The sequence below is a fragment of the Barbus barbus genome (assembly GCF_936440315.1).
Source record: "Barbus barbus genome assembly, chromosome: 30".
Lineage (NCBI taxonomy): Eukaryota > Metazoa > Chordata > Actinopteri > Cypriniformes > Cyprinidae > Barbus > Barbus barbus.
Genome location: NC_136758.1, coordinates 23,018,821 through 23,043,885, shown reverse-complemented (window position 1 = coordinate 23,043,885; position 25,065 = coordinate 23,018,821). Strand labels below are relative to the sequence as shown.

The following is a 25,065-nucleotide window of genomic DNA, read 5'->3' as shown; positions in this document are numbered from 1 at the left end:
CCCCTCCACTATTATATTGTTTTACAAAAAATTTAATAAAATTGAAATATTAGAATATTGTAACTGTATTGTATAAATTGTCATTTGTATAATGTTATTAAAAGCCATCATGGATTACTGGTTATAGTACTTCAATTTTTTATTCTATTATAGTAATGAGAAATATTTTTTGCATTAATGTAATGAAATTTAGGGGGAAATTGTGCTTAATTGAAAATATGAAAATATCACAATGCAAAATCTTTTAAAATGACCTAGGGTAGATGTGACAAACAGAGAATATCAAACTGGGAAAAAACACAAAAAAACAATAAAAGGTGTACAGCATAGCACTTTAGACAAACTAGAGACATCCTTCACAGTGCTTTAAAGACATCTCTGTTGCCATGGATACAACAGAGGAGTTGTCATGGGCTTGAGGGTTTTGAGTGTTGTCTTCAAACTTGAAACAAGATTATGGTTTCTTATCTTATCAAAGCAACAAGAGCATGTGATAATTAGACCAGAATATCCTAACCGACTCGTCCTTCTCTTACTTTCAATTCTGTACACACAGCAAAACTAAAACAGCTCCAAACCCCACAATAGCAGACATATTACGTGTCTTTCTATTTACAACATATTTCATCATACATTATGCACTCGGGAGACACAGAAACTACACAAACGCCACTTAAAACCTAAAAAAAACACTTAACCAGATTAGCTCAGAGGCAGAGCCCATGCGGAGGGTGGAGTCTTGCGTCTGGTATCGGTTGCACTCTGAAAGAAGTCCCGGTATCAAGTCTTGGCGCTACTTTGGCATTCTCTAGCACTGAGACACTGCAGATGTGTCAATGTGACCCCATCTCGGTAATTAAAGACATCTCCTACACGTCTAATGTCAGCATCTCTACCAGCCTCCCCAATAAGGCAAAACAAACTCTCATTGCTGTGCACGACACACACACCATTCACATAAACTACCAACCCTCTCCCAAAAACTAAAAGACAAATACTGCAGGCATGCAATTCTGGGCCATGCTGGAGGGATTTGGCTTATTGCCCAGCATGTTAAGCACTAAACAGAGGTGTGACTAAACAAGAGATGCTGAACACTGTGCAACAAATTAATAAGGTCAAACGGCCCTGGATGAGCAGTCGAGGATATAAAGGAATGTGGCAATGATTTTCGATGCGAATGAACCTACATTAGATCCATGAGCGAACAAAGCAATTTCGGTCAGATGCTTCTTTGCTTTAATACTTACTGTCGCTGCAAGTCTGTGCTTGTGAGCTTGATCATAGAAGAATGCTATAACTACTTGCTATTGCAATAATTTAAAATGTTGAGGTGGATTGCGTGCAGACGTTACCAAATGCATAATTGTTCTCCTTTGAGTGAAATTAATGACAAAGGAGAAAATAATCACACATTTCCAAGGAGGATTAATTAAATCCTCCAAACCATCAGGAAACAGACCCCACACAGCTTCAGTATCAGTCTATGATCTTTGTGGTGAAGCTACGGCATTTAAAAGACTCCATGAAATTGCTTGACAAGCCGTCTTTCTTGTCAAATTGACATATTTCCTTTTGAAGGAAGGAAGTTTGAATCTGAGAGAAGATTTAAAGTAATAGTTAACCCAGAAATGAAATTTTGCTGAAAGTCCACTCACCTTCACGTCATCCAAGATGTAGATACGTTTGTTTCTTCACTGGAACATTATTACATCACTTGCTCACCAATGGATCTTCTGCAGTGAATGGGTGCCGTCAGTATGATAATATTTTAGCCAGAAGCAACAGTTTAAAGTTAAAACACCTTAATAATGGATTTGCTTCTTACAAACACACAGCTTTTCTCTTCACAAGATAACTGATGGCCTGAAATTGTGTGGATTTTTATCAGCTGTTCTGACGGCACCCATTCACTGCAGAGGATCTACTTGTGAGCGAATGATGTAATGCATAATTTCACCAAATTTGTTCTGATGAAGAAACTAATTCATCTACATCTTGAATGGACCGATGTTGAATAAATTCAGCAAATTTTCATTTTTGGGTAAACAATTCCTTTTACTGGACAAAAAATTGGATAGTAGAAATATGTTTGCTCCTTTTTCCAAAAAAGAAAGACAAAGATTAGATGCATGCATCTACTAAATGTGAACTTTGACTTTTTTTTTTTAGCAGAACACAAACATATTACTACATGACCTCAAATCTATAAGTCCAAATGCCATAAAAGGCATAAGGTCTTCATGGATCAGATCATATTCCAAAGAACACCATGGCCTCAGTTTTGTCCTCAACAACCACAGAATCAACCCAGGAGAAAAACTACAACAAATGCGCCCAAAACCAATGCATACTCCATCATCAAGACCACAAGTTACTAACAATCACTGTGCTCCAGTGCACTAAACTTCTGTTGAGAATAAACACCGTCTTGCTCCTGATATTTTAGGTTTCACTTCGTAAAACATTTCTTTTTTTTTTTCAATAAGCATTTCTACTGCCGTGCAAGAAAAGTAGATCTTCATTCGGTTACTCATTAACTTCCCTTTGTCCTTCATGAGCTGTAGTAAAACATCTGGTAAAACTGAAGTAAATCTAGCGTGTAAATGAGTTTTAAATGGCAACATTGTATCAAACTGTCATGAGTTGGTAAGTAGACTAAAGTAAAACACTATGAAGTGTAGTTTCTGAAGTGAACTAGATCAAATAATCACAAACAGACAGGGGTTCGATACAAACAAACGCATCGAAAAAGAAAACATTTGTTTTATAAATTATAAATTCGACCTCCAATTTTGCATGCATCTCTATGGCCCACCCTTTAAAGCCAAATCACTTCAAAAGAAGTCCAAAGTCGGCAGTATTTATACTATTTGTTTTTCTGGACGTGTCATATAGCTGTCAGTTTGAGGTCTGAGATTGAGAAGTTACCTTGTAAACAGTCCCATCCTCCCCGCAAACGCTCTGGGCTCGTGCGCTCTCATTCCGCTGTGCAACAATACAGCACGATCCGACAGGCGGGTGACGTCATCCCATTTAGGATTGGGGCTTGGCGTCAGTGCGCATGCGCAAACGATGGCGCGCATGTTTACATGGGAAATGTAGTTAGAAAACGAAGATGAGCGAAAGCTCGATGAAAAAATATTTATTGACATGCAATTCCCATAGATAGATAAAAAAAAATAGACAAGCTGTAAATTATTATTTTATTTATTTATTTTAATTGTAAAATAAAAGATTAAAAGATCGATGAGTAACTTACTCAAATCATAAATTATTAGCCTACAATAAGATGTAAATTCTAATGCGATGATCAGAAGCATGGTGCGCAATGAGTCAAGATGTAAACGTCATAACACATAAAACAATACAAATGAAGAATATTAATTTTATTTTTTTATGCATGAAATAACAATTGAACACTGATGTCCCATTAATAGACTATCCCAAAACTCTTTGTATACATCCCGTCAGGCTCAATGTAGCACTCATTGCACTTAAAAGCAATCGAGGGAAGAGATCTATAGGATTCATTTAGGCAAAAGCAGGCCACAGACAGACTTACAGAGGATTATGGGAATGATTGTACATGGTGGGCTGTCTGGTGGAATTACAGACATGGTGCAGCTGGTGATGGAGATTGGGACATGGGGCCACACTAACCCATGATCAAAATTTAATTCCCAAAAACTACAATAGCAGAAATACTGCCTGCTCTAATTTGTTTCTAGGAATCAATGTTAGTAGAAAAAAATTAGGACTCACCAGAGTTCCTCTCTAAACATGAGAGTTTTATTTTTATTTTTAATTATAGTGTTGTCTTATTGTTATTGTTATTTATTATTATTATTACTATATGTCCTGGTGACTTATATAGCTAATACACTGTGTATATATTATTGTTGTTGTTCTTATATCTGGGGTAAATATTGTAATAATACAATTAACTTGCAAGTTTCATAAAAATATCTCATATTTCATAGAAAAGCAAAGTCTATAGACCTAATGCGTAAGAGAAACAAGTGTTTGCAAACTTTCCACATCTTTTATTTCTATTTTTATTTAAACAAAAGTGTCATACTGTTTCTGTCTCCACTCCCTGCTACAACTGTACATAATCACTATCTCTCTTTCAGCTATTTTGGCAACAGATCTTTAGTCCTAAAAACTCACTAAGGACACGTAACTTGGCTTTCAACGTGCCTCATTGTCTTGGCAGTCAGTAAATGTCTTTTCAGAAGCCAAAGCTGTTCCTTTCACTTCAGCTCAGAGTCAGTACGCCAGACTAGAGCCGTCATGGTTGGAAGGACAGTCTGTTTAGGGCAGCACTTCTAAGGACTAGGCCGAGAGCATTAGAGGTGTGTAAATATTTAAGCAGCCCAGGTCTGCATATCGTTACTTGCACAGAAACTAATGGGAACAAGTCTATGCTCTCTATAAGCAGCTCCAAACAAACTGCTCTTTCAAACTGCTTAAACCAGAAGGATTCAATCCTAATTCTGTCTGGATTACATGATTTATCTATATAACGCCTGTTTGACCCTTAAACTAACACTGTAATTACTGATTCTGAGCATAATTCGTTACAAAATCCCAGCAAACTGCAACAAATACTGAGACATTTTGGATCAGTGTATTTTTTAAAGAAATCTCTTATGGTCACAAAAGCTGCATTTACTTGACAAAAAATACAGTAAAAATATATTGTAAAAAATAACTGTTTTAAAATGTAATTTATTACTGTGATTGCAATGGTGAATGTCCAGGCTGCTCTTTTCCATTCAATGAAAGTGAAAAGAGGCTGTTGAGCTCCAAAAATGATATAAAGCAAATCTATACATTTTGTGCGCTGTATTCTATGCCTTCTGAAGCCATTATGTTAAGAACAGACGGTATGCCTGTTGAACTTTAGTATGAACTTTGCCTGTTCACACTGAAATAATTTAGATCAAAATAGGTTACACCAAGTGTGCCATTAACAAAGAGACATGCAAGAAAAAATGGCATCTGACATCAAACCTGGGTTTATATGCATCATCTTTTCCTGTGAATTTTTAGGCTGTGACAGTCTCATCCTTCACTTTCATTATATGGAAAAGAGCAGCCAGGATTTTCAGCTTGTAAAGCTGGTTCCCTAAAAGGTTCTCTTATTCAAGCTATTCAATAATGTATAACTAGATAAACATTCTCATATAGCAGTCATTTCAAGCAATCATCAATCAATGCAAAAAGAACATTGCTCATGTCAGAAACAGAACAATATCTTAACCACAGTAAAGTATCTTGTATGCTGCCCGGCATTCCCAGTGCACCATAAAGCATTTAATGTAGCTACTACAATCACAGTCTTTGTTCACAATTACCTGCCTTTTTCCAATCACATGACAAAGTACTTGGTAATTTCATCGCTATTAACATGGATCATGAAGTCCATTTACAGCAGCCTTAGGAAACAAAGCGGCTCCTGAGGTACAGCCGGCGGTTGGCATTCTACTGTTGCATGTGCAATTTTCTGTTAGTTCCAAAATCTGAAGCTTATTTCTGCCACGAAATAAAAAAAATGGTAATTGTGCCTTTTTATCTCACAAATATGACTTTTTGTCGCAATTCTGACTTTATCTCACAATTCTGCCTTTTTTCTCATAATTGTTAGTTTACGTCTTGCAATTCTACTTTTTTTTCTCAGAATTGAGACACAACTCACAATTGCCAGAAAACTTGCCAGAAGTTTATAACAAGCTTGTTTGCAATAATAAATTAAAAAGATAAACAAATCTCACAATTGCGAGTTTATATCTCACAGTTTAGACTTTTTCAGTCTCGCAATTCCACTTTTTTTTCTCAGAAGTATGAGATATGAACGTGTAATTGCCAGAAAAAAAGACAGCATTGTGAGAATTGTTTACGCCAATCATTTTTTTTTTTTTTTTTTATTCTTGCAATATCTCACAAATCAGACATTTTTCACAATTCAGAGTTTATATATAAAGATAAGATATAAGCTTAGAATGGAAAGAAAAAAGTCTGAATTATGAGATAAGTCACAAATGTCTGTTTATTTATTTTCAATTCTATGGTTAAAATGAGTTTCATTAATCTGAAGACTTCGCATGTGCACAAGAAAGTTCTCGAGCGAACATGAGAAAAGTATTTTCTGCATGTCACTTTCACTTTTACACACAGGTAATAGTTTAATGCCTAAGTAATCTATTTTATTATGTAGCCACGTAATTATCATGCAAGATAGTTGCAAGAGATTTGATTTATGTTGCGATAATGACCAGATTACAGTTAATTTTTCCTTGCAGTTAAAAATTTAATTTTAAAGTTACTACTGTCCTAAAAAACATTGGTCATACTTTACTGTTTACTTATTGTAGTGTGAACACTAGGACACAAATATCAAAACAACAGACATTAGCACCACTTGCTGGTTACAGGTGATAAGTGAAAAGATTCTGAGATTTAGATTCTTTATTACACCATTTCACTAAAACAAGGTGTTACAGAAAATCTTAAGATTTTGTCTAGTTCTGGATGTTTGCTCAAAACAGACTTCTCTGATAGACAGTTTGCTCTCAGCTGTTTGAAATACAGTAGATTATCCATATTATCTTTTGATTTACGTAGTACAACATGTCAGCGCAACTCAAAACAGATGCTTTGACCATTTATCTCAGATGTGAGAATCTACAGATGTGGTCATTTCCGTATGACTGCCTGTAGATGCTGCAGCTGAGCCAGGTTCACGCTGCCACCCCCACACACGATCATTACCAGCGAGTCGAGCGTTTTAGGAAGGCGTCCCTCTTCCTGTAGCCTCTGGATGACACCGCTGTACACTGCAGCCAATGATGCTCCGCAGGCCAACTCCACCAACACACGCTCCTCATCTGAATACAGTACACAGAGATCAACTGCAAAGCTAGCTTTGTTGCTATTGAGCTGTTTGATGGCCTTAATCACAGTGATGAACTTACCCAGGAACAGTTCCACTGCCTCCAGGGCCTGTAGATCTGTCACCACCTCTGAAATGACTTTGGGCCGTTTGCTGTACTCAAACGCTTGCTGGCATGCCGTTTTTGCTCCCAAACACGTTGCTTCACTAGCAAGCGGAGATATGCAGAAACATTCAAACATTTAGTCCCAGTTGTTCATGGATTCAAGATGATTTCTTAATACGTACCTTGTAATGTCAGGAAGTGTAACCAGATCTCTGGCTTTCTGAGCAACATTGAGACAGTCAGCACCCACGGTCTCCATACACAGGACAGGCACATCTCCCCAGCCCACCTCATCCAGACCGTCCATTATCCCACAAAACAGACCTCCACCTCCTACGGACACCACTATCGCTCCAGGTTTGGATGGCAGTGAGGCCTTGAGTTCATGCACAATAGTGGAATGACCTTTCCTAAAAGATTTGAACAGCTTTTTGTTTCTTGTGAAGCCCAAAACCATGAAAGAAATTTAAGGTGGTACAGTTTTTAAGGTGCTATATCTACAAATTCACCAGACAAGAGGATGGTTGAATGGGTGTATTACGGTAAGACCTTCACTTTCAGCCAAACGTAGGGCCTCAGCATTTGCATCATCCCATACCTACAATATCAGATAAAGATATAGACCCAGATAAGATAACGTAACTGCGTCATATCTAGAATAAAGGCTTTTAGGATAACTGTGGTGGGACTTTGCTCTTGCCTTGCCCACAACTTTGACCGTAGCACCCTGGTCCTTAAGTTTCTGAGCTACCAGTTGGGGAGTCGCCGAGGGCAAAACAATGGTGGCTGGCAGGTTGAGTTTTCTTGCTGCATATGCTGTGGCCATACCAGCATTACCACCTATACACACAAACATAGTAAGAAAAATTGTCATTTTAATCCCAGAATGCTGCTAAACACAATTAATAATTTGTTATGTCCATGTCAAACTGGTGAGAGTGTGAAAATTGCATTTTAGATTTGTCTAAAGGGCCCCATGGTCAAAAGAGCCAGTACTTAAGAAACATTTAATGGAAATACAATTAAATGTTTACAATTTCACTCACCTGAAGAACAAATGACACCTTTTGACTTGTTTGAACTTGCAACCTTATAAAGGAATAAAAATACATTTAAATGTTAATTGTAATAGGCCTATGCAATTGTTCCTTTAATGAGCGCTAGATGTCAGTGCGAACGCACAATATACTGTACTGCAGGTAAACGTTTGTATTGTTAAAACTTGATTTAATAATTGATACAATAAACAATCCATGGTCATTTTGAAATGCAACTTAATGCGTTACAACATTGAGGAGCTATATATATTTAATAAAAAATAATTATGGTTCTTCGTTCATTTTAAGAAACGCAGCCATATTTTTCCTCACATTTTGACACATGTATCCTATTCCACGGATTTTGAAGGAACCGGTGGGTTGTGAGCTCTCCATCTTCAGATACACGGTGGTCCCGATCCGCTTAGACATGCCGGTGCTTTCGATAAGTGGGGTGACGACATGAAATCCACTTTGCTTTGACATTTTTCCCAAAATTTCTGAAATGCATACAGTTGATAAGGATATGTGGACAACGGTGGGTAATGCACAAAGCGCAATGGCAATCATATTCAGTTTAAACATAAAATATACAGACAAGCCGTTTTATAGTCTACTCACCTATTGCGTTGCGGTGTTAGGCTATATGACTCTTTTCGAGTATTGCCTGGAAGTGCAAAGTTCATTTAATGACGATAAAGTAACCAAGCGCTAATGAACTAATGTTCAAGACCGTTAGATAATACATGACAGCTTGCAAAATTATGTAATGTAGGTTAAACTAGGGCAAGGTACTCACTCACTCATGAGACAAAGTGCGCAATGATATCCTGAAAGTGAGAAACTTATAAATAAAAGACAGGCTAAAATATTAAATGCCATATAGACATTTTTGTGAACCTACACAACTACTTGCTATATTTTTTTTATGATAAGCATTTATTTTCGAGCTAAAATTAAGCAAAATAAAACTTATATAAATAAAATAAAAGCAATACAGTACACATTAAAACATTTAAGGATTTTCATGTAACGAACTTCACAAGGCATCAGTATTGTGTTTATTAATATTTGTCAATGTGAATTTTTAATCTGTGCAGTACACATCATATTCCTGTATAGAACACAGAATGTGAAAAATCCAGTCAATACAACATGTGACTTTGTCCCAATGTGGAAATTTTATTGTGCACATATACATGACATGTTGCATAAATGGCTCTTGTATGGCTGCACAAACACTAGGCAGATCCTGCCGGTTTTTACAATCATATAAGCCTATATCAAGCTGTTTTAAAGAATTTATTTATTTTAAATAAACATCCCTTAAAGAGGGAAAAGTAGCATTAAAAAAATAAAGCCTGACTTAAATTAAGCATAGGAATATAGGTTTGTGATATATTGTCAATATCCCCTGTTTGATGGAAAACAGCCACTGCATTAGTTTTTATGGCATCAGTTTTCCGCATTCTTTAAAACGCAGTTCCTCATAGACGACTACACAATTTCACCTCCTCAAGCCACATAATCCTCCACACATAAACATATACATGTTTCCAGACCAGGCCACTTCCTTATTATCCATCAGTAGCTTGACCAGCCTCAAGGCCTCTTCTAAACACTTTCCAGCACCTTCCTTCCTTTCCCCTGAATCAGCAACTTCCTAACCGTGGGAAACGAAACATCAGTCCCTTCGGTTTCCTTTTTGCCTGATAAAAACCACAGAACACGAGACACTGGAATCCAAGACTGCATTCTCTGTCACCATCTCTTATCACATCCACGTCCCATTCTGACAGTCACATCCCGCACTGAAACACTCACACACGTATACTCAGGAGGTTTGCACTGTGGATGAGGATAGAAAAGCTAACATGTTCCTCAACAGAGATATGGGTAAGAGGGACATTGCAAAACAACACATCAAAGTTACGAATAAAAACTGGGATGCAAACAGAAGACCACTGAATTCCCCACTGTTGGTTAAATCCATCTTGTCTGACACCAGACGTGCTCCATCATCTTGCCACCCCCGTGGGCTCTGTGTTGTGGTGACGGGGCAGAGCGCCATCCCGTAGCTTCATGCCAAGTGCTGTTATAGGAGCTTGCGCTGTCTCTTCTGGCCACCTATGCCAGGGAACGTTGCCTGGGTTTGATCCTTGGGTACAGCTACAATGACAACAGATTACAGATTTACAGGGTTTGATTTTTCTCACTTTTCAGCTTAAATTTTAACAAAATATTTTAATGTACAACAGTGCCGTCTAAAAATAAATGCGCCTATACACATATCCTACCCCTAACAAGTTGCGTGGTACGTAGCCTTCCTTGTCATTAAGTCTGGCCCGCCACCACTCTGTCTCGCTGTCATCCCTACGGCTCATGATGGTGAGAGCATCGCCCTCATGGAAGGACAGCTCATCTGCACTCTGAGCTTCATAGTCCCATAGGGTATATACCGTCCCTTTATTCATTACACCCAGTTTTTCCTGCACACCTGGAAGGGAAACAAAGCAGAGTAGGCTTTCAGAATCATTTACAGCCATTATTCGAGAAACACACCCTTAACAATAAAATGACAACACCAGTGATTGCTATTGACATTACCATATAGAAACTGAGAGCACTGGACATAACCCTCCTCCATCTCTTCGCACTTGTCTGCTGCAGTCTCCACGTCACTGATAGTGGTGGCAAAAATGGCAGCTCCAGACTCCACCAGCAACTTGCAAAGATGAACATTGTTGCATGATGCTGCACAGTGCAGGGGCGTCCTGATCACAAGTGAGAAAGAGTTAGCAAGTGCGAACATCACTTGATAAGTAAGAATTGGTGTTATTCCCTAATGCAGACAAAAGTCAAGAGATAAACCATCAGACAAAAGTGATAGTCCTCACCATCCATCACTATCTGCTGCGTTGACATTGACCCCAAAGTCTAGCAGGAATTTCACAATATGGTGGTGACCTGCACATACTGCATTATGGAGAGGCGTGATACCTTCATCATTTGGAGTACTAGGATTGTTCACCTGAGGATGGAGACACAAGTTGAGGAGAAAAATTCCTTCTTGAGTCCAGTTCAAGCATACAAAGTAAGTGTAAGTGGCGTATTGCAGCTGAATTGTACCTCATAAATAATCCTTTGGACCAAATCAAACTCGCCCTCCAAAGATGCATCCAAAAGCAGTGCAAGAGGATTGAACTTGACCCTCAAGCCATGACCTGTCCTCTCAGAGCCGGGCTTCTTCAAGTTGGTACGCTTGAGCTGTAATGTGAAAAATTCTATTAGCCTTCATATTTTGAAGAAATAGTCAAACAATGAATACATTCATATGCAGAGTAGAGTACTGTCTAGATGTTACCAAGGTTAGGGTTTAGGCTTGCTGCAGGACTCTTTATATGAATTTTGCTTGTAAATAATTTTTCAGAATAAGAGGTTACATCTAGACCCTATAACCCTAGCCAAAAAGCTAGTGCCAACTCACCATAGATACACCAGGAGGAGTGCCTGGGTGTGCTGTGGTGTCCTGCTCTGTAGGGGAATGAGGTTCTGGTACTGTGCTAGGTTGTGTGTCTGTAACATTTGTGTGGTTGTTGTTATGATTGTCCTCATTGGTGTCCTTAAAAGAATGGTCTGAGGCATCAGCAGACTGGGCACCCCCTGAGTCACTAGAGAGATGTGTCAGCTGGTTCTCATTATCATCAGCTGTCGGTGACACGGAAGAGGTGAGAGGAGGGATTGGGATTTTTGGCTCTGCTGAAGGTTCAGCTAAGATACTTGATTCCATCAGGTTCCCACTGGCAGAGTCCACATCGCCCAGAGTTGTGGCCATGTAGTTCAGAGGACTGTCAGGCTGGTAGAAGGGTGTACCACCCACTCCACTCTCAATTCCTCCTGCAAGGGTGTTGAATCGCTGATATAGTAGCTTCTGGATGTTAGGTCCACTGGGACCTTCTGGTTCTGTGATGGAGCTTCGCTTCTTTAAAGGTCGGGGAGCATTGGCTAATTTCCTTCTCAGCACCTCCAGGTCAATGTCACTTTGGTAACGGAGAGGGGAGTGGGCCACAGGGGTCAGTTTAGTAGGACTGAGAGGGCGAGGGATGTTCTCCACACTGGGTGGAGGTAAGGGAGTGCTTTCTTGGGCCGCCTCTCTGTCGACCTCATCTGTGGAGGAGTGCTGGTAGAGTGGAACTGGAGAAGGAGAGGTGGAGCCTGGTAGGACTGGTTTTCCATATACTGGAGGCCAATGAAGAAAAACAAAATTTAAAACAGGGTAAAATGCATAATCAAAGCTATACCTATGTCTGGAACCAATGCAACAACTTCTTACCTGCTTTAACTGCAGCTCTGCTGCTGCAGGAGTAGTTTTTGGCTGTAGGCTGCTGCAGGTACATATTGTAGATTGAGCTGGAGTTCATAGTGGCAGGGCCCTTCCTTGGAGACTGGGGCCGGGACCCCCTGTCCAGAATAAAGGGACGTACTGCCACAGCAAGAGGAGGCTCTGTCCTCTCACCCTGAGGGAACAGGGCTGACCCAGAGTGTGGGGTAGGACTGGGAGGCACTGTTATCCGCTGTTGGATCTGCTGTGAAGAGGAACCAGAGGCAGGGGGTGCTCTCTGCCAGCCTAAGGTGCCAGGAGCAGAGCGAGGCAAAGAGCTGGTGGCACAGACTGTGGAGTGATGGCCTGCACTGGGATAGGTTCCATAGATGGGTGGAGGCTGTTTAGACAATGCTGTTACTGTCCCTAACAGCTTAGGGGCTTCCTGTAAAGAGACAAAACCACAAGTTAAGCATGAACAAGACTCAAAGATTGCTTTCACAAGAACACTTGTGCTTAAGCACTAAGGAGACTGTTTAATCTCACCTTGTCTGAGGTACCCATCTTGCTGGTATGATCTTGACTTGTGTCCTTCCAGTCTGGAGGTTTTAGAGGAACCCTATTATTGCTGAAGGAGGGCCAGATTGCATCATTAGCTGTAGGAAGCGCAGAAGTATGAGTTAGATGGAAAGAGACAGAGACGTATATGCTCTTTCTCCTGTCAGTCTCATTACGGCACAGACTGACCTGCTCAATGGGTCATTAAAGCAGGAGATGAGTCTCAAATGGGACTACACTCACATCTCTGACCCCTATGACATCAGGACACTTCTAATCATGGGTTTGAGTGAAGAATATTTTTGTCCTGTCTTCTGCACAGATACAGCTCTGTTTGGGTTAAATGGATTACTAAGCCTATGTGTCCAAGTCCGCTGCTCTGCTTGTCAAAGCCATGGGCGATGACGCATGTTTATCCCATTCGTCTGACAGACATGCCATCAAACTCACTGGCAAGTCGACTGCCAAGTGCCACAAAGGAAAAATGCAGTGAAGCAAAGGATTAAACTATATCAAATATGGAGGTTTCTTCTCTCTAAATAGGTCAAATTCTTCTAGTGATTAAATATGCTAAAGGATAAATACAGTCTTTTGTTATGCATTTGCAAAGCCAGCCTTACATCGTCATGACTACTTACAAAAATAAACGTTACATAATTGCTACTTTTTCCACCAGTTCAGTTCAGGGTTTTAGGAGTCCTGTGGATCCAGCTTCAGTGACTACTAGGCTATAGCAAGTGTACTGCTTTTTAAGATGAATAATGGGTGGGCCTTAAATTCACATTTTATGCACTTGGTTTGTCAGGACCCATGAGTGTAGATTGATTATCTCAGTGTTTATGAATAATTTATGATCAAATCAATTCACAATGTCTTTATATATTATTTAGCTACAACTGAAAATAAAACATGCTTTTAAAACTGTTTTCAAATGGCAAACAGTTTGCATTCTGATCAAAAACTCACTAGAAGCACAGTCGGAGTCTGTGGGGGCCTCTGGCCCCTCTCTAGGCTCTGAGGATGGCACCAGAGGGTCCACTATGATGTCTAAGTCTGAGACCTTCCATGGGCCTGCAGGCATCCTCACCCTCTCTTCCTCTGTCCCGCCGCCCCCACATATGTGACACAAAAGCATGACAAACGAATAGGGGGAGGAGTAGAAAAGGTGACAGACATGAGAAAATGGAAAAGCATGTTAGCAATAAAGGCTGGAAAAAACAAACAAAAAGATGTTTTAGTGTGACGTTAATGGGAGTATCTGAATAAAGATATGTTTCAAAAACTTGGTGTTCAGGAGCTGCCCCTTTTAGATGGAAAGTGATACTGCATAATGTGACATCAGGAAAATGAGAGAAGCATAGAAAGAAATCTGAACTGATCTCAATGAATGATTTTACAGCAGTGGTGAGAAAGAAGATTCATTTTCAGAGCCAGCTTTCTGCTCTCGAGTGATAGATATACACAGCCTTCAAGATGCAAACATAAAGATCTGATACGTCTTTCATCATTTATGTAGTAGTATCTTCCTGAATGGGGTCATGAACCTTGTAAACCCATTTGATGCTCATCATTTTTACCACAGCGAGCTTTTGTATGTATGTTTTCTGTGTGAGAGTACCAAGAGCGTTCTCAACGATGAATTCTTTGGACAAATCTCTAGAATTCCTGCTGTATTTTTTATTACAGTCCTGGAAAGCAGCAAATGCAAAAGTACAGAATAAAAGACTGACCTGACTTGGAGCGAGCATGGTTGACTGTAGCAGAGGTGGAGAGAGACTGTGGCTTCAGGGGATCAGACGGTAAACTGTAGCCTCCTTCCTGTCGCCCGGGCACCGGGACCTGGATGTAGGGACAGACTGCTGCCACTCGCCCGGAACTGCCTGGGGTGGGCTGAGGGGAGGGAGGACCACTCATTCGGCCAAGCTGTAGGGAAGAGGATTATTTAATCCCCATACAGACAACGGCGTCAAACGTTTTGCTTTGAAATTCTTTGTGCTTAAATTGCAGAGTTTAACCAATTCTAGGTTATCTTTAAAAAACAATTAAGTAATGATTTACAATCCAGCTCAATGTAATATTACAGATCTAGTGCTGTATGTGGCAATTTAGTTCCAGGCTGTTTCACTTACCTCTGCTTTTTTCTTGTAGAGACGCTCTCTGAGGTCCCCAATACGCTTGTCCATCATGGTCACCTCCATGTTACGCTTGTTAAGCATATCCTTGTGTTGCTGTAGCTTGCTGTTCTGTTCCTGATTTAGCTTGTTCCGGATCTAAATGTTAATACAAACATACATGCGTCATACACACGACCGATGATTTTGCATCAGAATATTTTACCATCTCAAATCAAATGTCACAAGATTATGCAACTAATATCGTTGGGAGTTTGAAAACACGCTTGATAATCTGAATATTTAATGCATTATCACTGTGGGGCGCAAAATGTACCACAAACAACTTCAGAGAGGACTGAGGAAAGAATGTGTGGCAAAACAGGAAAGCGCATTAAAATCAAAGTCTTTCAAAACTTCACTGGGGAATGAAATAGTTTTTGATGATCAAACAGCGTTAATGGATTAAAAGAAAGTTTATTTCCTATTATGTTTCCCAAGTGAGACCAATATATTTAAGATAAACTGAGTTGAATTTTTTTTTCTGAAAAACTGTGGCTAGTATGTGGTCATTAGAGTTATCATGAGTTGACTGCAATTGAACAAAACCATCAAACAACATCACCACCAACAAATAGTGTCTATCAGAAAGTGCATACCTGCAGTTCCTCGTAGAGCTTGCGTAGTTCTAGTGCAGCATTGCTGGTCACCGGTCCTCCCAGAGGCTGCAGTCCATTGAGACGCCCCCGTCGCAGATCGTCTAGCTGCTGCGTGAGCTGGTCCACCTTTACCATTGCTGACTGCAGCTCTGCCTGCTTTTCCTGGAACAGGCTGCTAACATGCTCAATTTCTGCAGCTGAAAGACACACATGAAGCATTCCTATTATAAAAATACTATCTTTGTGTGCACGATTGTTGATACACTTCATACATGTGTCTGGATTTTTCAAGTGGGCGTATGTTCGAGCAAGTGTGTAGGAGTGAGGACCAGTGCAAATTGCTGCTTGGCCAGATGTCCACTCCCCAAGTCCAAATGTCAAGACAAATTCTAAACAGAGAGGAATGGTATTGTGATCTTTGTTTGTATCTCATGAATGTCACGAGGGGGTGAAACCCACCCCAGGCTCTTCCACACCCCAGCCAGAACTCCTCGTTTTAAAGTTCAGAGATGTTCTTACTGACTGATCCACTGCCAGGAACACAGAGGGAGTGGATAACAAAAGCAACTGGAGCAAGGAATGAAATTCCACTGTGTGGTCTAACAATAGTAAAAACTGTTAGCTTCAGAACTAGCGGTTTGATTTCATTAGGGGAACTTTCTTGAGCAAAGTTGCCTTGGAATGGTGATATGAACATATTACAGGGACAATCCCCCTAACAAAATGTAATGCTTGCTTAAGGGCATAATAGTGATGATTTGTGACTCAATACTTGTGGGGTCTGAACAAGCAAGTATCCAACCCTGAGACTTAAAGATGGCATGATGAGGAATCTGTGACCAATTTTGTTTCCTATTGTGACGTATATGTGAGTGAAATGTCTTCTTGGACAAGTAAAAATGGGGTGGTGATGGCGCAGTGGATAAGACACATGCCGTTGGTGTGAGAGACCCGGGTTCGAATCCACTGTGAGACACCGATGTGTCCCTGAGCAAGACACTTAACCCCTAGTTGCTCCAGAGGCGTGCGACCTCTGACATATATAGCAATTGTAAGTCGCTTTGGATAAAAGCGTCAGCTAAATGAATAAATGTAAATGTAAAAAATGTAGGGCGAGACTTGATTTTGTCCAATGGGAATTGATAAAATCATCATTTGTCATTTGCAAATTGCTGCGCTCGTCATGTGATTGATAAGTTGTTGGAAGGGAGAGGTTTAAACTTTTTTGGCCATTGGACAAATTTTTGCCCAACCCTTGTGCCAATATATATTCGTAATCAGAGAAGAGATATCATTGCGAGGGGGAAAGGATGTTCAATTTTGATTTCATGTCAACTTATGTTAACACAGTCCTTGGTTAATGGACATATCCGATACTTAAGTAAAAAACAGATATTGTACTTGGTTGTATAGTTGGTCATCCAAATAAAAAACATCATATACCTTGGGTGACCATACGTGCCATTTTTCCAGGCCAGGATTTCTATATTGCCTAAAATATCTAGGTTTTGGCTTTGTTTGCACGAGGTATTTTGATGTGAAACACTGATCGCTTTTAAGTACGTGTGTAATATGTACGTGTAATTGCATCACTTTGACTGTAGATCCCACCTTCTCACACACACCATGATTGGTCCATTATGTACAATGCCTGCATGTTATTGGTCAAACTACTTGCTTGTAGGATGGCAAGGATGTGTCTGGGAAAAATGGCACGTATGGTCACCCTACATCATATACCAACATATAGTTAAATTCATTTATAAAGTGAGTAATCTCTAAAGCATTGAAATCTGTTAACATGGCGGTACATACACAGGTTGCCATTGATGAGTTTGCTGTAGTCCACTTGGCCCCTCATGGCATGGACCTTCTTGAGTTTGGCTTCTTGACTTTCCACTCTTTCCCTCAACCTCTGGAGCTTCTCACTCTCAGACACGGACTGGCCCTGACGTGGGTCCTGCTGCTTCAAATATCGCATTCGTTGCTCCTAAACACATGGAAGAGAGGAAAATTGAGGAAAGGACAGGAGAGGGTAATGGTCAATTTCAAAATGGGAGGGAACATGCTCCGCAGATCATCAAAACAAGCACGTCACCAATCAACAAAAGCCCTTTCACACACCTCACTACGCACAGTGGAGAGCTGAGAGAATGGGATGGAAACAATAAGGACAGGTGCGATGGTAAAATAGAGAGAGGAAAGATAGAGACAGGAAATAAAAGAACATTAACTTCATTTTAGAGCCGTTACAGAATATGAACACGAAAGTTTTCTGTTAGCAGAGAAGAGAACTAATAAAAAGGAACACAAATAATAATGTAATTACTCCAACTGTATAAAAGTTTCAGTTATTTGAGATTTTTGTAATATAACACACCCAAAATGTGAATGTATGATGAATGAGACTAAAATAGAAAGTGGAGGGAAACACAGGTGTTCGTGCTGACTACAACTTTCAGGTCTGCTTCAGAATGAGCAAATACAAAGCCAGACCTAACAGTTCCACAGAGTTGACTCGACACAATCCAATGTTAAATGAACAGATGAACGAACAAAGCATGTTTTTAACTGCAGAGCTACAATGTTTACAGCTACGTAGAACAGGTTTGTAGAAATATGCATGCTTTTTTTTCCTTCATATTCCCTTTTTTCACTCTACAATCTATAGTCATCTATCCACACACACACAAAAAATCTGTATTAGCAATATAAAACTAAAATTAGCCTAATAAAATGTGACCCTGGACTACAAAACCAGTCATAAGTAGCACGGGTATATTTGTAGCAATAGCCAACAATACATTGTATGGATCAAAATTATCAACTTTTTTATGCCAAAAATCATTGGGATATTAAGTAAAGAAGATAATGTTCCATAAAGATATTTTGTAAATTTCCTACTGTAAATATATCAAAACCTATTTTTTGATTAGTAATATACATCGTCAAGAACTTAATTTGGACAACTTTAAAGGCTATTTTCTCAATATTTAGATTTTTTTATTTTTTTGCACCCTCAGATTCTAGATTTTTTTTTTTTTCAGATTTTCCTAACCTAACAAACCATACATTAATGAAAAGCATATTTATTCAGCTTTCAGATGATGTATAAATCTCAATTTCAAAAAATTGACCCTTATGACTGGTTTTGTGGTCCAGGGTCACAAATAGCATTTCAACAAACGCACCTGAAAAATTCTAAACATACATGCATTTTTTTTTTTTTTTTACCTTACAACAGATGAATTGATGACCTCTTGATACTCATTCATGGAATACACAGTCGCATATACTTCAGAGATCTTAGCTAGGCCCTGTGTCGCTTGTCTGCAATTTCCAGAGCATTCTGATACTTTTCCCGGGAACTGACTACACCTTCGTGAACACACATACGTGAACACACAATCTCCAGTGGTCTTAATGTCCTCCCTCTTCCTGACAGCTGCAGTTCAATGCTGATCTCATTTCCTATGTGAATGGAGTCTCTTTCCTGTTGTTGTTTAAGGAAAAGAACTTTGCATCCAGGCAACACACACAGTTCCCGCCGCCACTGACCTAAGTGTGATACTCAACTATCACACACTGACCTCAAGACAATATCTTAATCACAAAGACAAATGGTTCTCAAAACACAATATCAAAAGAGATGAATAACCAAATTTCAAGCTTGAGTGCACTAGCTGCAAATTTAAAATGCAAATCATTTAAAAGGTATTAGAAAATTCCTGACATGACCGCATGGAACCAGGCTAGTATAATTAATCAAACATGACAGTTCATGCACTCCAGATGATATAACCATGTGTTCATGAACAGTATGCCCCTTATACATGTGTGTACACTTGCTTATGCAGGACCACGGGGGTCTTAGTTTTAAAGTCAGCAGACCAACAGAGCACCATTAACAGATCTGAAAATGAAAGGTGCATATCCTAGCCTAAATAAAAGTGGCATTTTGGAATTTGACAGTTTCTTCTCAACTGAACAGTTCAGACATAAGAGGAGGAAAAAGATCTGAAGACATATGAATAAATAAAGAGATATGAGGATTCATATGGTAGCGCCTACCTTAGCTATCAGCATCTGCTGCTGAACTTCGATCTGCTGCTGCTGTCGCGTTGCCATCTCCTGCAGCTCTGACAGCGTTAACTCCACACGTGGATTCCCCACCTACACACACGCAAAGTATCATGTCAAATGTACAATTATTTAATTAAATCGTTACAATAAAATAAAAATCTTTTGAATTAAATGGTGATGAAGGTAGTTTCAAACTAGTAGTCAACAGACATAGCCGATGCCAACAATATGTGTAATGCAGATTAATGATGTCATATGAGACAAAACACAAAATTGCTGAAATGAAATAAAAACGTAACATATTTAAACAAAAATATTAATAATATTTAAACAGGACAAATTTTGGCCGCTTAATTGTTGTTAAATTGGTTTATCACTGGATCATGTCAAATTCAACCTATTTTGTGTTCATTTTCAAACAGACAGTATTCAAAATATAATCAAAGAGTTGTGAAGGTTAATTTCATAATTTACTTTTAGACACATTTTATACTGGTACTGTATGTCTGGTTCCATCCTAGACAAGCTAAGCTGGTTCAGCCAGTGGTGAACTTCTTAAAAGATCATTATATGTTTTATATCTTCAAACTAGTTTAAGCCAGCAACAGATCACCATCGTCCAAGCTGTTGCTTCCAGTAGAGTGGACCGCTGTGTGGCATTGGATAATAGAAATATCAGCAGTAAACAACAATTCAACAGGTACAGGCAAACAAAAAGAAATGTCTAGAAATCACCACAGAATCACAAGGAAATGCCTAGAGAGAGTGAACAGGATGCGTATACTTATGCAATGTCCTGAAATCACCTACACATTCTATAACATTCACTCATACTTAACGATATACAGTGGGGAAAAAAATTATTTGATCCCCTGCTGATTTTGTACGTTTGCCCACTGACAAAGAAATTATCAGTCTATAATTTTAATGGTAGGTTTATTTTAACAGTGAGAGACAGAATAACAACAAAAAAAGCAGAAAAAATTCATTTCAAAAACGTTATAAATTGATTTGCATTTTAATGAGTCAAATAAGTATTTAACCCCTTTGCAAAACATGACTTAGTACTTGGTAGCAAAACCCTTGTTGGCAATCACAGAGGTCAGACGTTTCTTGTAGTTGGCCACCAGGTTTGCACACATCTCAGGAGGGATTTTGTCCCACTCCTCTTTGCAGATCCTCTCCAAGTCATTAAAGGATTAGTTCACTTTTAAAAAACACTTTTGCTGATAATTTACTCACCCCCATGTCATCCAAGATGTCCATGTCTTTCTTTCTTCAGTCGAAAAGAAATTAAGGTTTTTGATGAAAACATTTCTCCATATAATGGACTTCATTGGGACCCAAACGGTTCAAGGTCCAAATGACAGTTTCAGTGCAGCTTCAAAGGGCTTTAAACGATACCAGACGATGAATAAGGGTCTTATCTAGCGAAACGATCGGTCATTTCAAAAATAAATAAAAAAGTTTTATAAGCACAAATGCTCGCCTTGCTCTGTTCTGTGATGCGCGTTCGTGACGTCACGTAATACGCAATTACGTGGAAAAGGTCACGGTTGAGGTAGGCGGAAGTACCGAGTCAGTAGGCTTTTTAATATTAAAACACCCAGGATACGCACACGAAATGGGCATTTTAAACGATAAACTGACACAAAGACATTTGAATGTGTATATGTCCTCCTTCCGCACATTTGTAAACTTCCGCCTAAGTCAACCGTGACCTTTTCAACGTCATTGCGTATTACGTGACGTCATGAACGCGCATCACAGAACAGAGCAAGGCGAGCATTTGTGCTTATAAAACTTAAACTTTTTTATTTCTTTTTTAAATGACCGATCGTTTCGCTAGATAAGACCCTTATTCATCGTCTGGTATCGTTTAAAGCCCTTTGAAGCTGCACTGAAACTGTCATTTGGACCTTGAACCGTTTGTGTCCCAATGAAGTCCATTATATGGAGAAAGAAAGACATGGACATCTTGGATGACATGGGGGTGAGTAAATTATCAGCAAAAGTTTTTTTTTAAAGTGAACTAATCCTTTAAGGTTTTGAGGCTGATGTTTGGCTCCCTCCACAGATTTTCTATGGGATTAAGGTCTGGAGACTGGTTAGGCCACTCCAGGACCTTAAATGCCTTGGCTTCAATGCCCTGGCCCTGACAGTACATGGCCCCGTCCATCATTCCTTTGATGCGGTGCAGTTGTCCTGTCCCCTTAGCAGAAAAACAGCCCCAAAGCATAATGTTTCCACCTCCATGTTTGAAGGTGGGGATGGTGTTCTTGGGGTCATAGGCAGCATTCCTCCTCCTCCAAACACGAGTTGAGTTGATGCCAAAGAGCTGGATTTTGGTCTCATCTGACGACAACACTTTCACCCAGAATCATTGGCAGACTTCAGACGGGGCTGTACATGTGCTTTTTTGAGCAGGGGGACCTTGCGGGTGCTACAGGATTTCAGTCCTTCACGGCATAGTGTGTTACCAATTGTTTTCTTGGTGACTATGGTCCCAGCTGCCTTGAGATCATTGACAAGATCCTCCCATGTAGTTCTGGGCTGATTCCTCACCGTTCTCATGATCACTAAAACTCCATGAGGTAAGATCTTTCATGGAGCCCCAGACCGAGGGAGATTGACAGCTATTTTGTGTTTCTTCGATTTACGAATAATCGCACCAACTGTTGTCACCTTCTCACCAAGGTGCTTGGCGATGGTCTTATAGCCCATTCCAGCCTTGTGTAGGTCTACAATCTTGTCCCTGACATCCTTGGACAGCTCTTTGGTCTTGGCCATGGTGGAGAGTTTGGAATCTGATTGATTGATTGCATCTGTGGACAGGTTGTCTTTTATACAGGTAACAAGCTAAGATTAAGAGCTGTCCCTTTAAGAGAGTGCTCCTAATCTCAGCTCCTTACCTGTGTATAAAAGACACCTGGGAGCCAGAAATCTTGCTGATTGATAGGGGATCAAATACTTATTTGACCTATTAAAATGCAAATCAATTCATAACTTTTTTGAAATGCGTTTTTCTGGATTTGTTTGTTGTTATTCTGTCTCTCTGTGTTCAAATAAACCTACCATTAAAATTATATACTGATCATTTCTTTGTTAGTGGGCAAAATGTGGCCTATGTATTAGAATATTCCTGACTTTCAGAAACAAATCCAATATTGTTTTTCTGTCTGACGTGTCAGTATGGCACACATTCAAAATAACTGAATCATTGGCTTCTCTCAATTCCAGTAACTGGCTCACTGCACACGTGTTATACTTATAATGACTAAAACACATCTGACAGGCCCTAGTGAGTCAGAGGACTGCAAAAACCTCATTTTCGTGTGGAGGGTACATTTATCTAAATTATCTCATTGAGGCATCACTGAGATTTTATAAGAAAAGTCAATGTGGCAAGTCCATGTTAAAATTGGGGTTGGCCAGTGCTGTCAGATCAAGCAGAAATGCTCAACTCTGAAAGATTTTTCTAGTCAATATAACTGCAGTCAGGTCTATAATAACTGGAAAAAGCTGTGTTAATATGCTCATTTCATCCTAATGGCTGTTGACTGACTGACAAATGCAGGAAGTCAGGCATATGAAATCAGCCATTTTTGTTCTGCTGGCAATGAATTAAATGAATCACTTGATTAATTGAATACTGGTACATTACAGTCCTCATGGGAAGTTCAAATGTACTAGTTGGGAATTGGCAGATGTATTCAAGTCACTTGGTTTGAGCAAGATGAGGATGTACCATTTATTTATTTTTTTAACTCTACTTGTACAAAATTATGCAAAATTATGCTTTTTAATGTTTTTCTTCAATTTATGATGGTTTTATAAACTCTATCATAATTGTACCATAATATGGTATTTTGCACATGCAACTTAGGGGTCGTTTACACTACACAATTTTTAACTAAAAACAGAAAACTTTTTATGCGGTTTGGCTGTTTGTTTACACAACAATGGCATTTTGGGGTCCTGAAAATGCAAATTTGTGAAAAACGGGTTTCAAAGTGCTAATTATAGGTATATGCACAGGCATATAGTGTTTCTTTACAATGCGACATCGCCAACTACTGGACTGGCATGCATAACAGCGTTTTTAGTAGTTTTCGTGGATCTGTGTGAACAAGGAGCATCATTACGTAAACGTAAATTTAGATAGTCTTATTGTAAACATAAAAAATTCTAATATCACTCATTTCAACAAATTGATTGTCAATACAGATGCTGCATCTGATGTGTTTTCTCATCAACAGGTACCCAACACAGAAACTATGGGCTTAAAGAAAGTTTAGAGTTTCCTGCTCAAAACCATGACTTGTGTTGTGTGCGTTCAATTCATAAATACAAACTTTCTGACATGACATGAACACATGAGGAAATCCTGGGAAAGCACTACTGGGAAGGAAACACTTAGCAAAGCGTCAGACAACACGTGTCAGCCAACAATGCGTCATACATTATTTGGTTCCATTCTGTTTACATTGCAGATAATTTACCACCAAAAAACAAAGGCCTGCACTGCCATACAAAACACACATTCTTACAAGGTAATATCTCAACTCTTTCAGGGAGTGCCGTTCTTAGTATCCTTGGATGTTCACTCTTTGGAAGGATTCGCCTGAAATGTGGCTCTAGCCACAGAAAATGAGGTCACCCCTGGGGCCGTTATGGTGTTGGTGAGCACCTGGTGGCTCTGAGGGAACAGGCCCTTTTCAGAATGAGATCATATGCAAAGTATTAAACACGCTCAGCCATTACATTATGCACCCACATGGCATTAACTGAAGCATGTGAGAAATGTTTTGAAATATTTTACAGCAGAATGAGTAAATCTATGACTACAGCATCTGACTAAAGTGTTTACATTTATAGCTAATAGTGCCTACTACAGTATTATCTACAGGAGACATAATTCTCTTGTTACCTCCCTCCTTTTCACCCTTTTTCACATATGACATAGTCCATTAGGTCATCACCTGCCCGCAGCCACTGCTATTCATATCTTGTCTGACAAATGAGCCGTAATTAGAGTACTTTTAGTTCCCCCTGTCACAAGAACAAGTCTCACAAATGCACTTTTTGAGGTCTGACATGGCAGCTACTGAAAAAAAATGTCAGTTTGCACCGAGATCCAATTCATCACACTTATTGTATCACAATTTTATAGAAAGGAGAACCTGCTTGATTCTGGCCCATCTGTAAATGGGTAGCTGACAAATAACATGTAGGGGAGAGAGAGGTTTAATACATTTTAGATTGTAAACTGAGCACAATTTCTATCACATA

The 25,065-nt window shown here is 39.4% G+C and overlaps 3 protein-coding genes across 17 annotated transcripts in view; all 3 read right to left on the bottom strand.

Annotated features, from left to right (window-relative positions):
- LOC306850277 (disheveled-associated activator of morphogenesis 1-like) overlaps window positions 1-3,012 on the bottom strand; it is a 46,225-nt gene extending 43,213 nt beyond the window's left edge. For both annotated transcript variants that reach the window (XM_079385824.1, XM_079385826.1), the window contains exon 1: window positions 2,932-3,012. The gene's annotated coding sequence lies outside the window, so the exon portion shown is untranslated. The remainder of the gene's footprint in view (window positions 1-2,931) is intronic.
- Window positions 3,013-6,460: 3,448 nt separating this feature from the next.
- Window positions 6,461-8,792, bottom strand: sdsl (serine dehydratase-like). Its single transcript, XM_079385879.1, has 8 exons — window positions 8,663-8,792; window positions 8,375-8,541; window positions 8,051-8,093; window positions 7,705-7,844; window positions 7,514-7,602; window positions 7,187-7,414; window positions 6,981-7,105; window positions 6,461-6,893 (listed from the first exon to the last, which is right to left on the bottom strand). Exons 2-8 carry the CDS (start codon window positions 8,525-8,527, stop codon window positions 6,703-6,705), a joined length of 969 nt encoding a protein of 322 aa, XP_079242005.1. The 5' UTR covers window positions 8,528-8,541; window positions 8,663-8,792; the 3' UTR covers window positions 6,461-6,702.
- Window positions 8,793-9,081: 289 nt separating this feature from the next.
- Window positions 9,082-25,065, bottom strand: part of LOC306850695 (apoptosis-stimulating of p53 protein 1-like) — a 37,816-nt gene continuing 21,832 nt past the window's right edge. For 7 of the 14 annotated variants that reach the window (XM_079386499.1, XM_079386501.1, XM_079386491.1 and 4 more), the window contains 14 exons: window positions 19,762-19,863; window positions 17,506-17,680; window positions 15,691-15,887; window positions 15,050-15,190; window positions 14,651-14,843; window positions 13,887-14,018; window positions 12,909-13,018; window positions 12,375-12,807; window positions 11,529-12,280; window positions 11,171-11,308; window positions 10,939-11,072; window positions 10,649-10,815; window positions 10,339-10,538; window positions 9,082-10,210 (listed from right to left, as the gene is read on the bottom strand). In XM_079386499.1, coding sequence (XP_079242625.1) covers window positions 10,169-10,210; window positions 10,339-10,538; window positions 10,649-10,815; window positions 10,939-11,072; window positions 11,171-11,308; window positions 11,529-12,280; window positions 12,375-12,807; window positions 12,909-13,018; window positions 13,887-14,018; window positions 14,651-14,843; window positions 15,050-15,190; window positions 15,691-15,887; window positions 17,506-17,680; window positions 19,762-19,863 — 2,916 coding nt within the window. In that variant the 3' untranslated portion in view covers window positions 9,082-10,168. Of the gene's footprint in view, window positions 10,211-10,338; window positions 10,539-10,648; window positions 10,816-10,938; window positions 11,073-11,170; window positions 11,309-11,528; window positions 12,281-12,374; window positions 12,808-12,908; window positions 13,019-13,886; window positions 14,019-14,650; window positions 14,844-15,049; window positions 15,191-15,690; window positions 15,888-17,505; window positions 17,681-18,924; window positions 19,067-19,761; window positions 19,864-25,065 lie in introns of those variants that run through there. The other 7 variants (XM_079386492.1, XM_079386504.1, XM_079386493.1 and 4 more) reach the window with 2 other exon arrangements.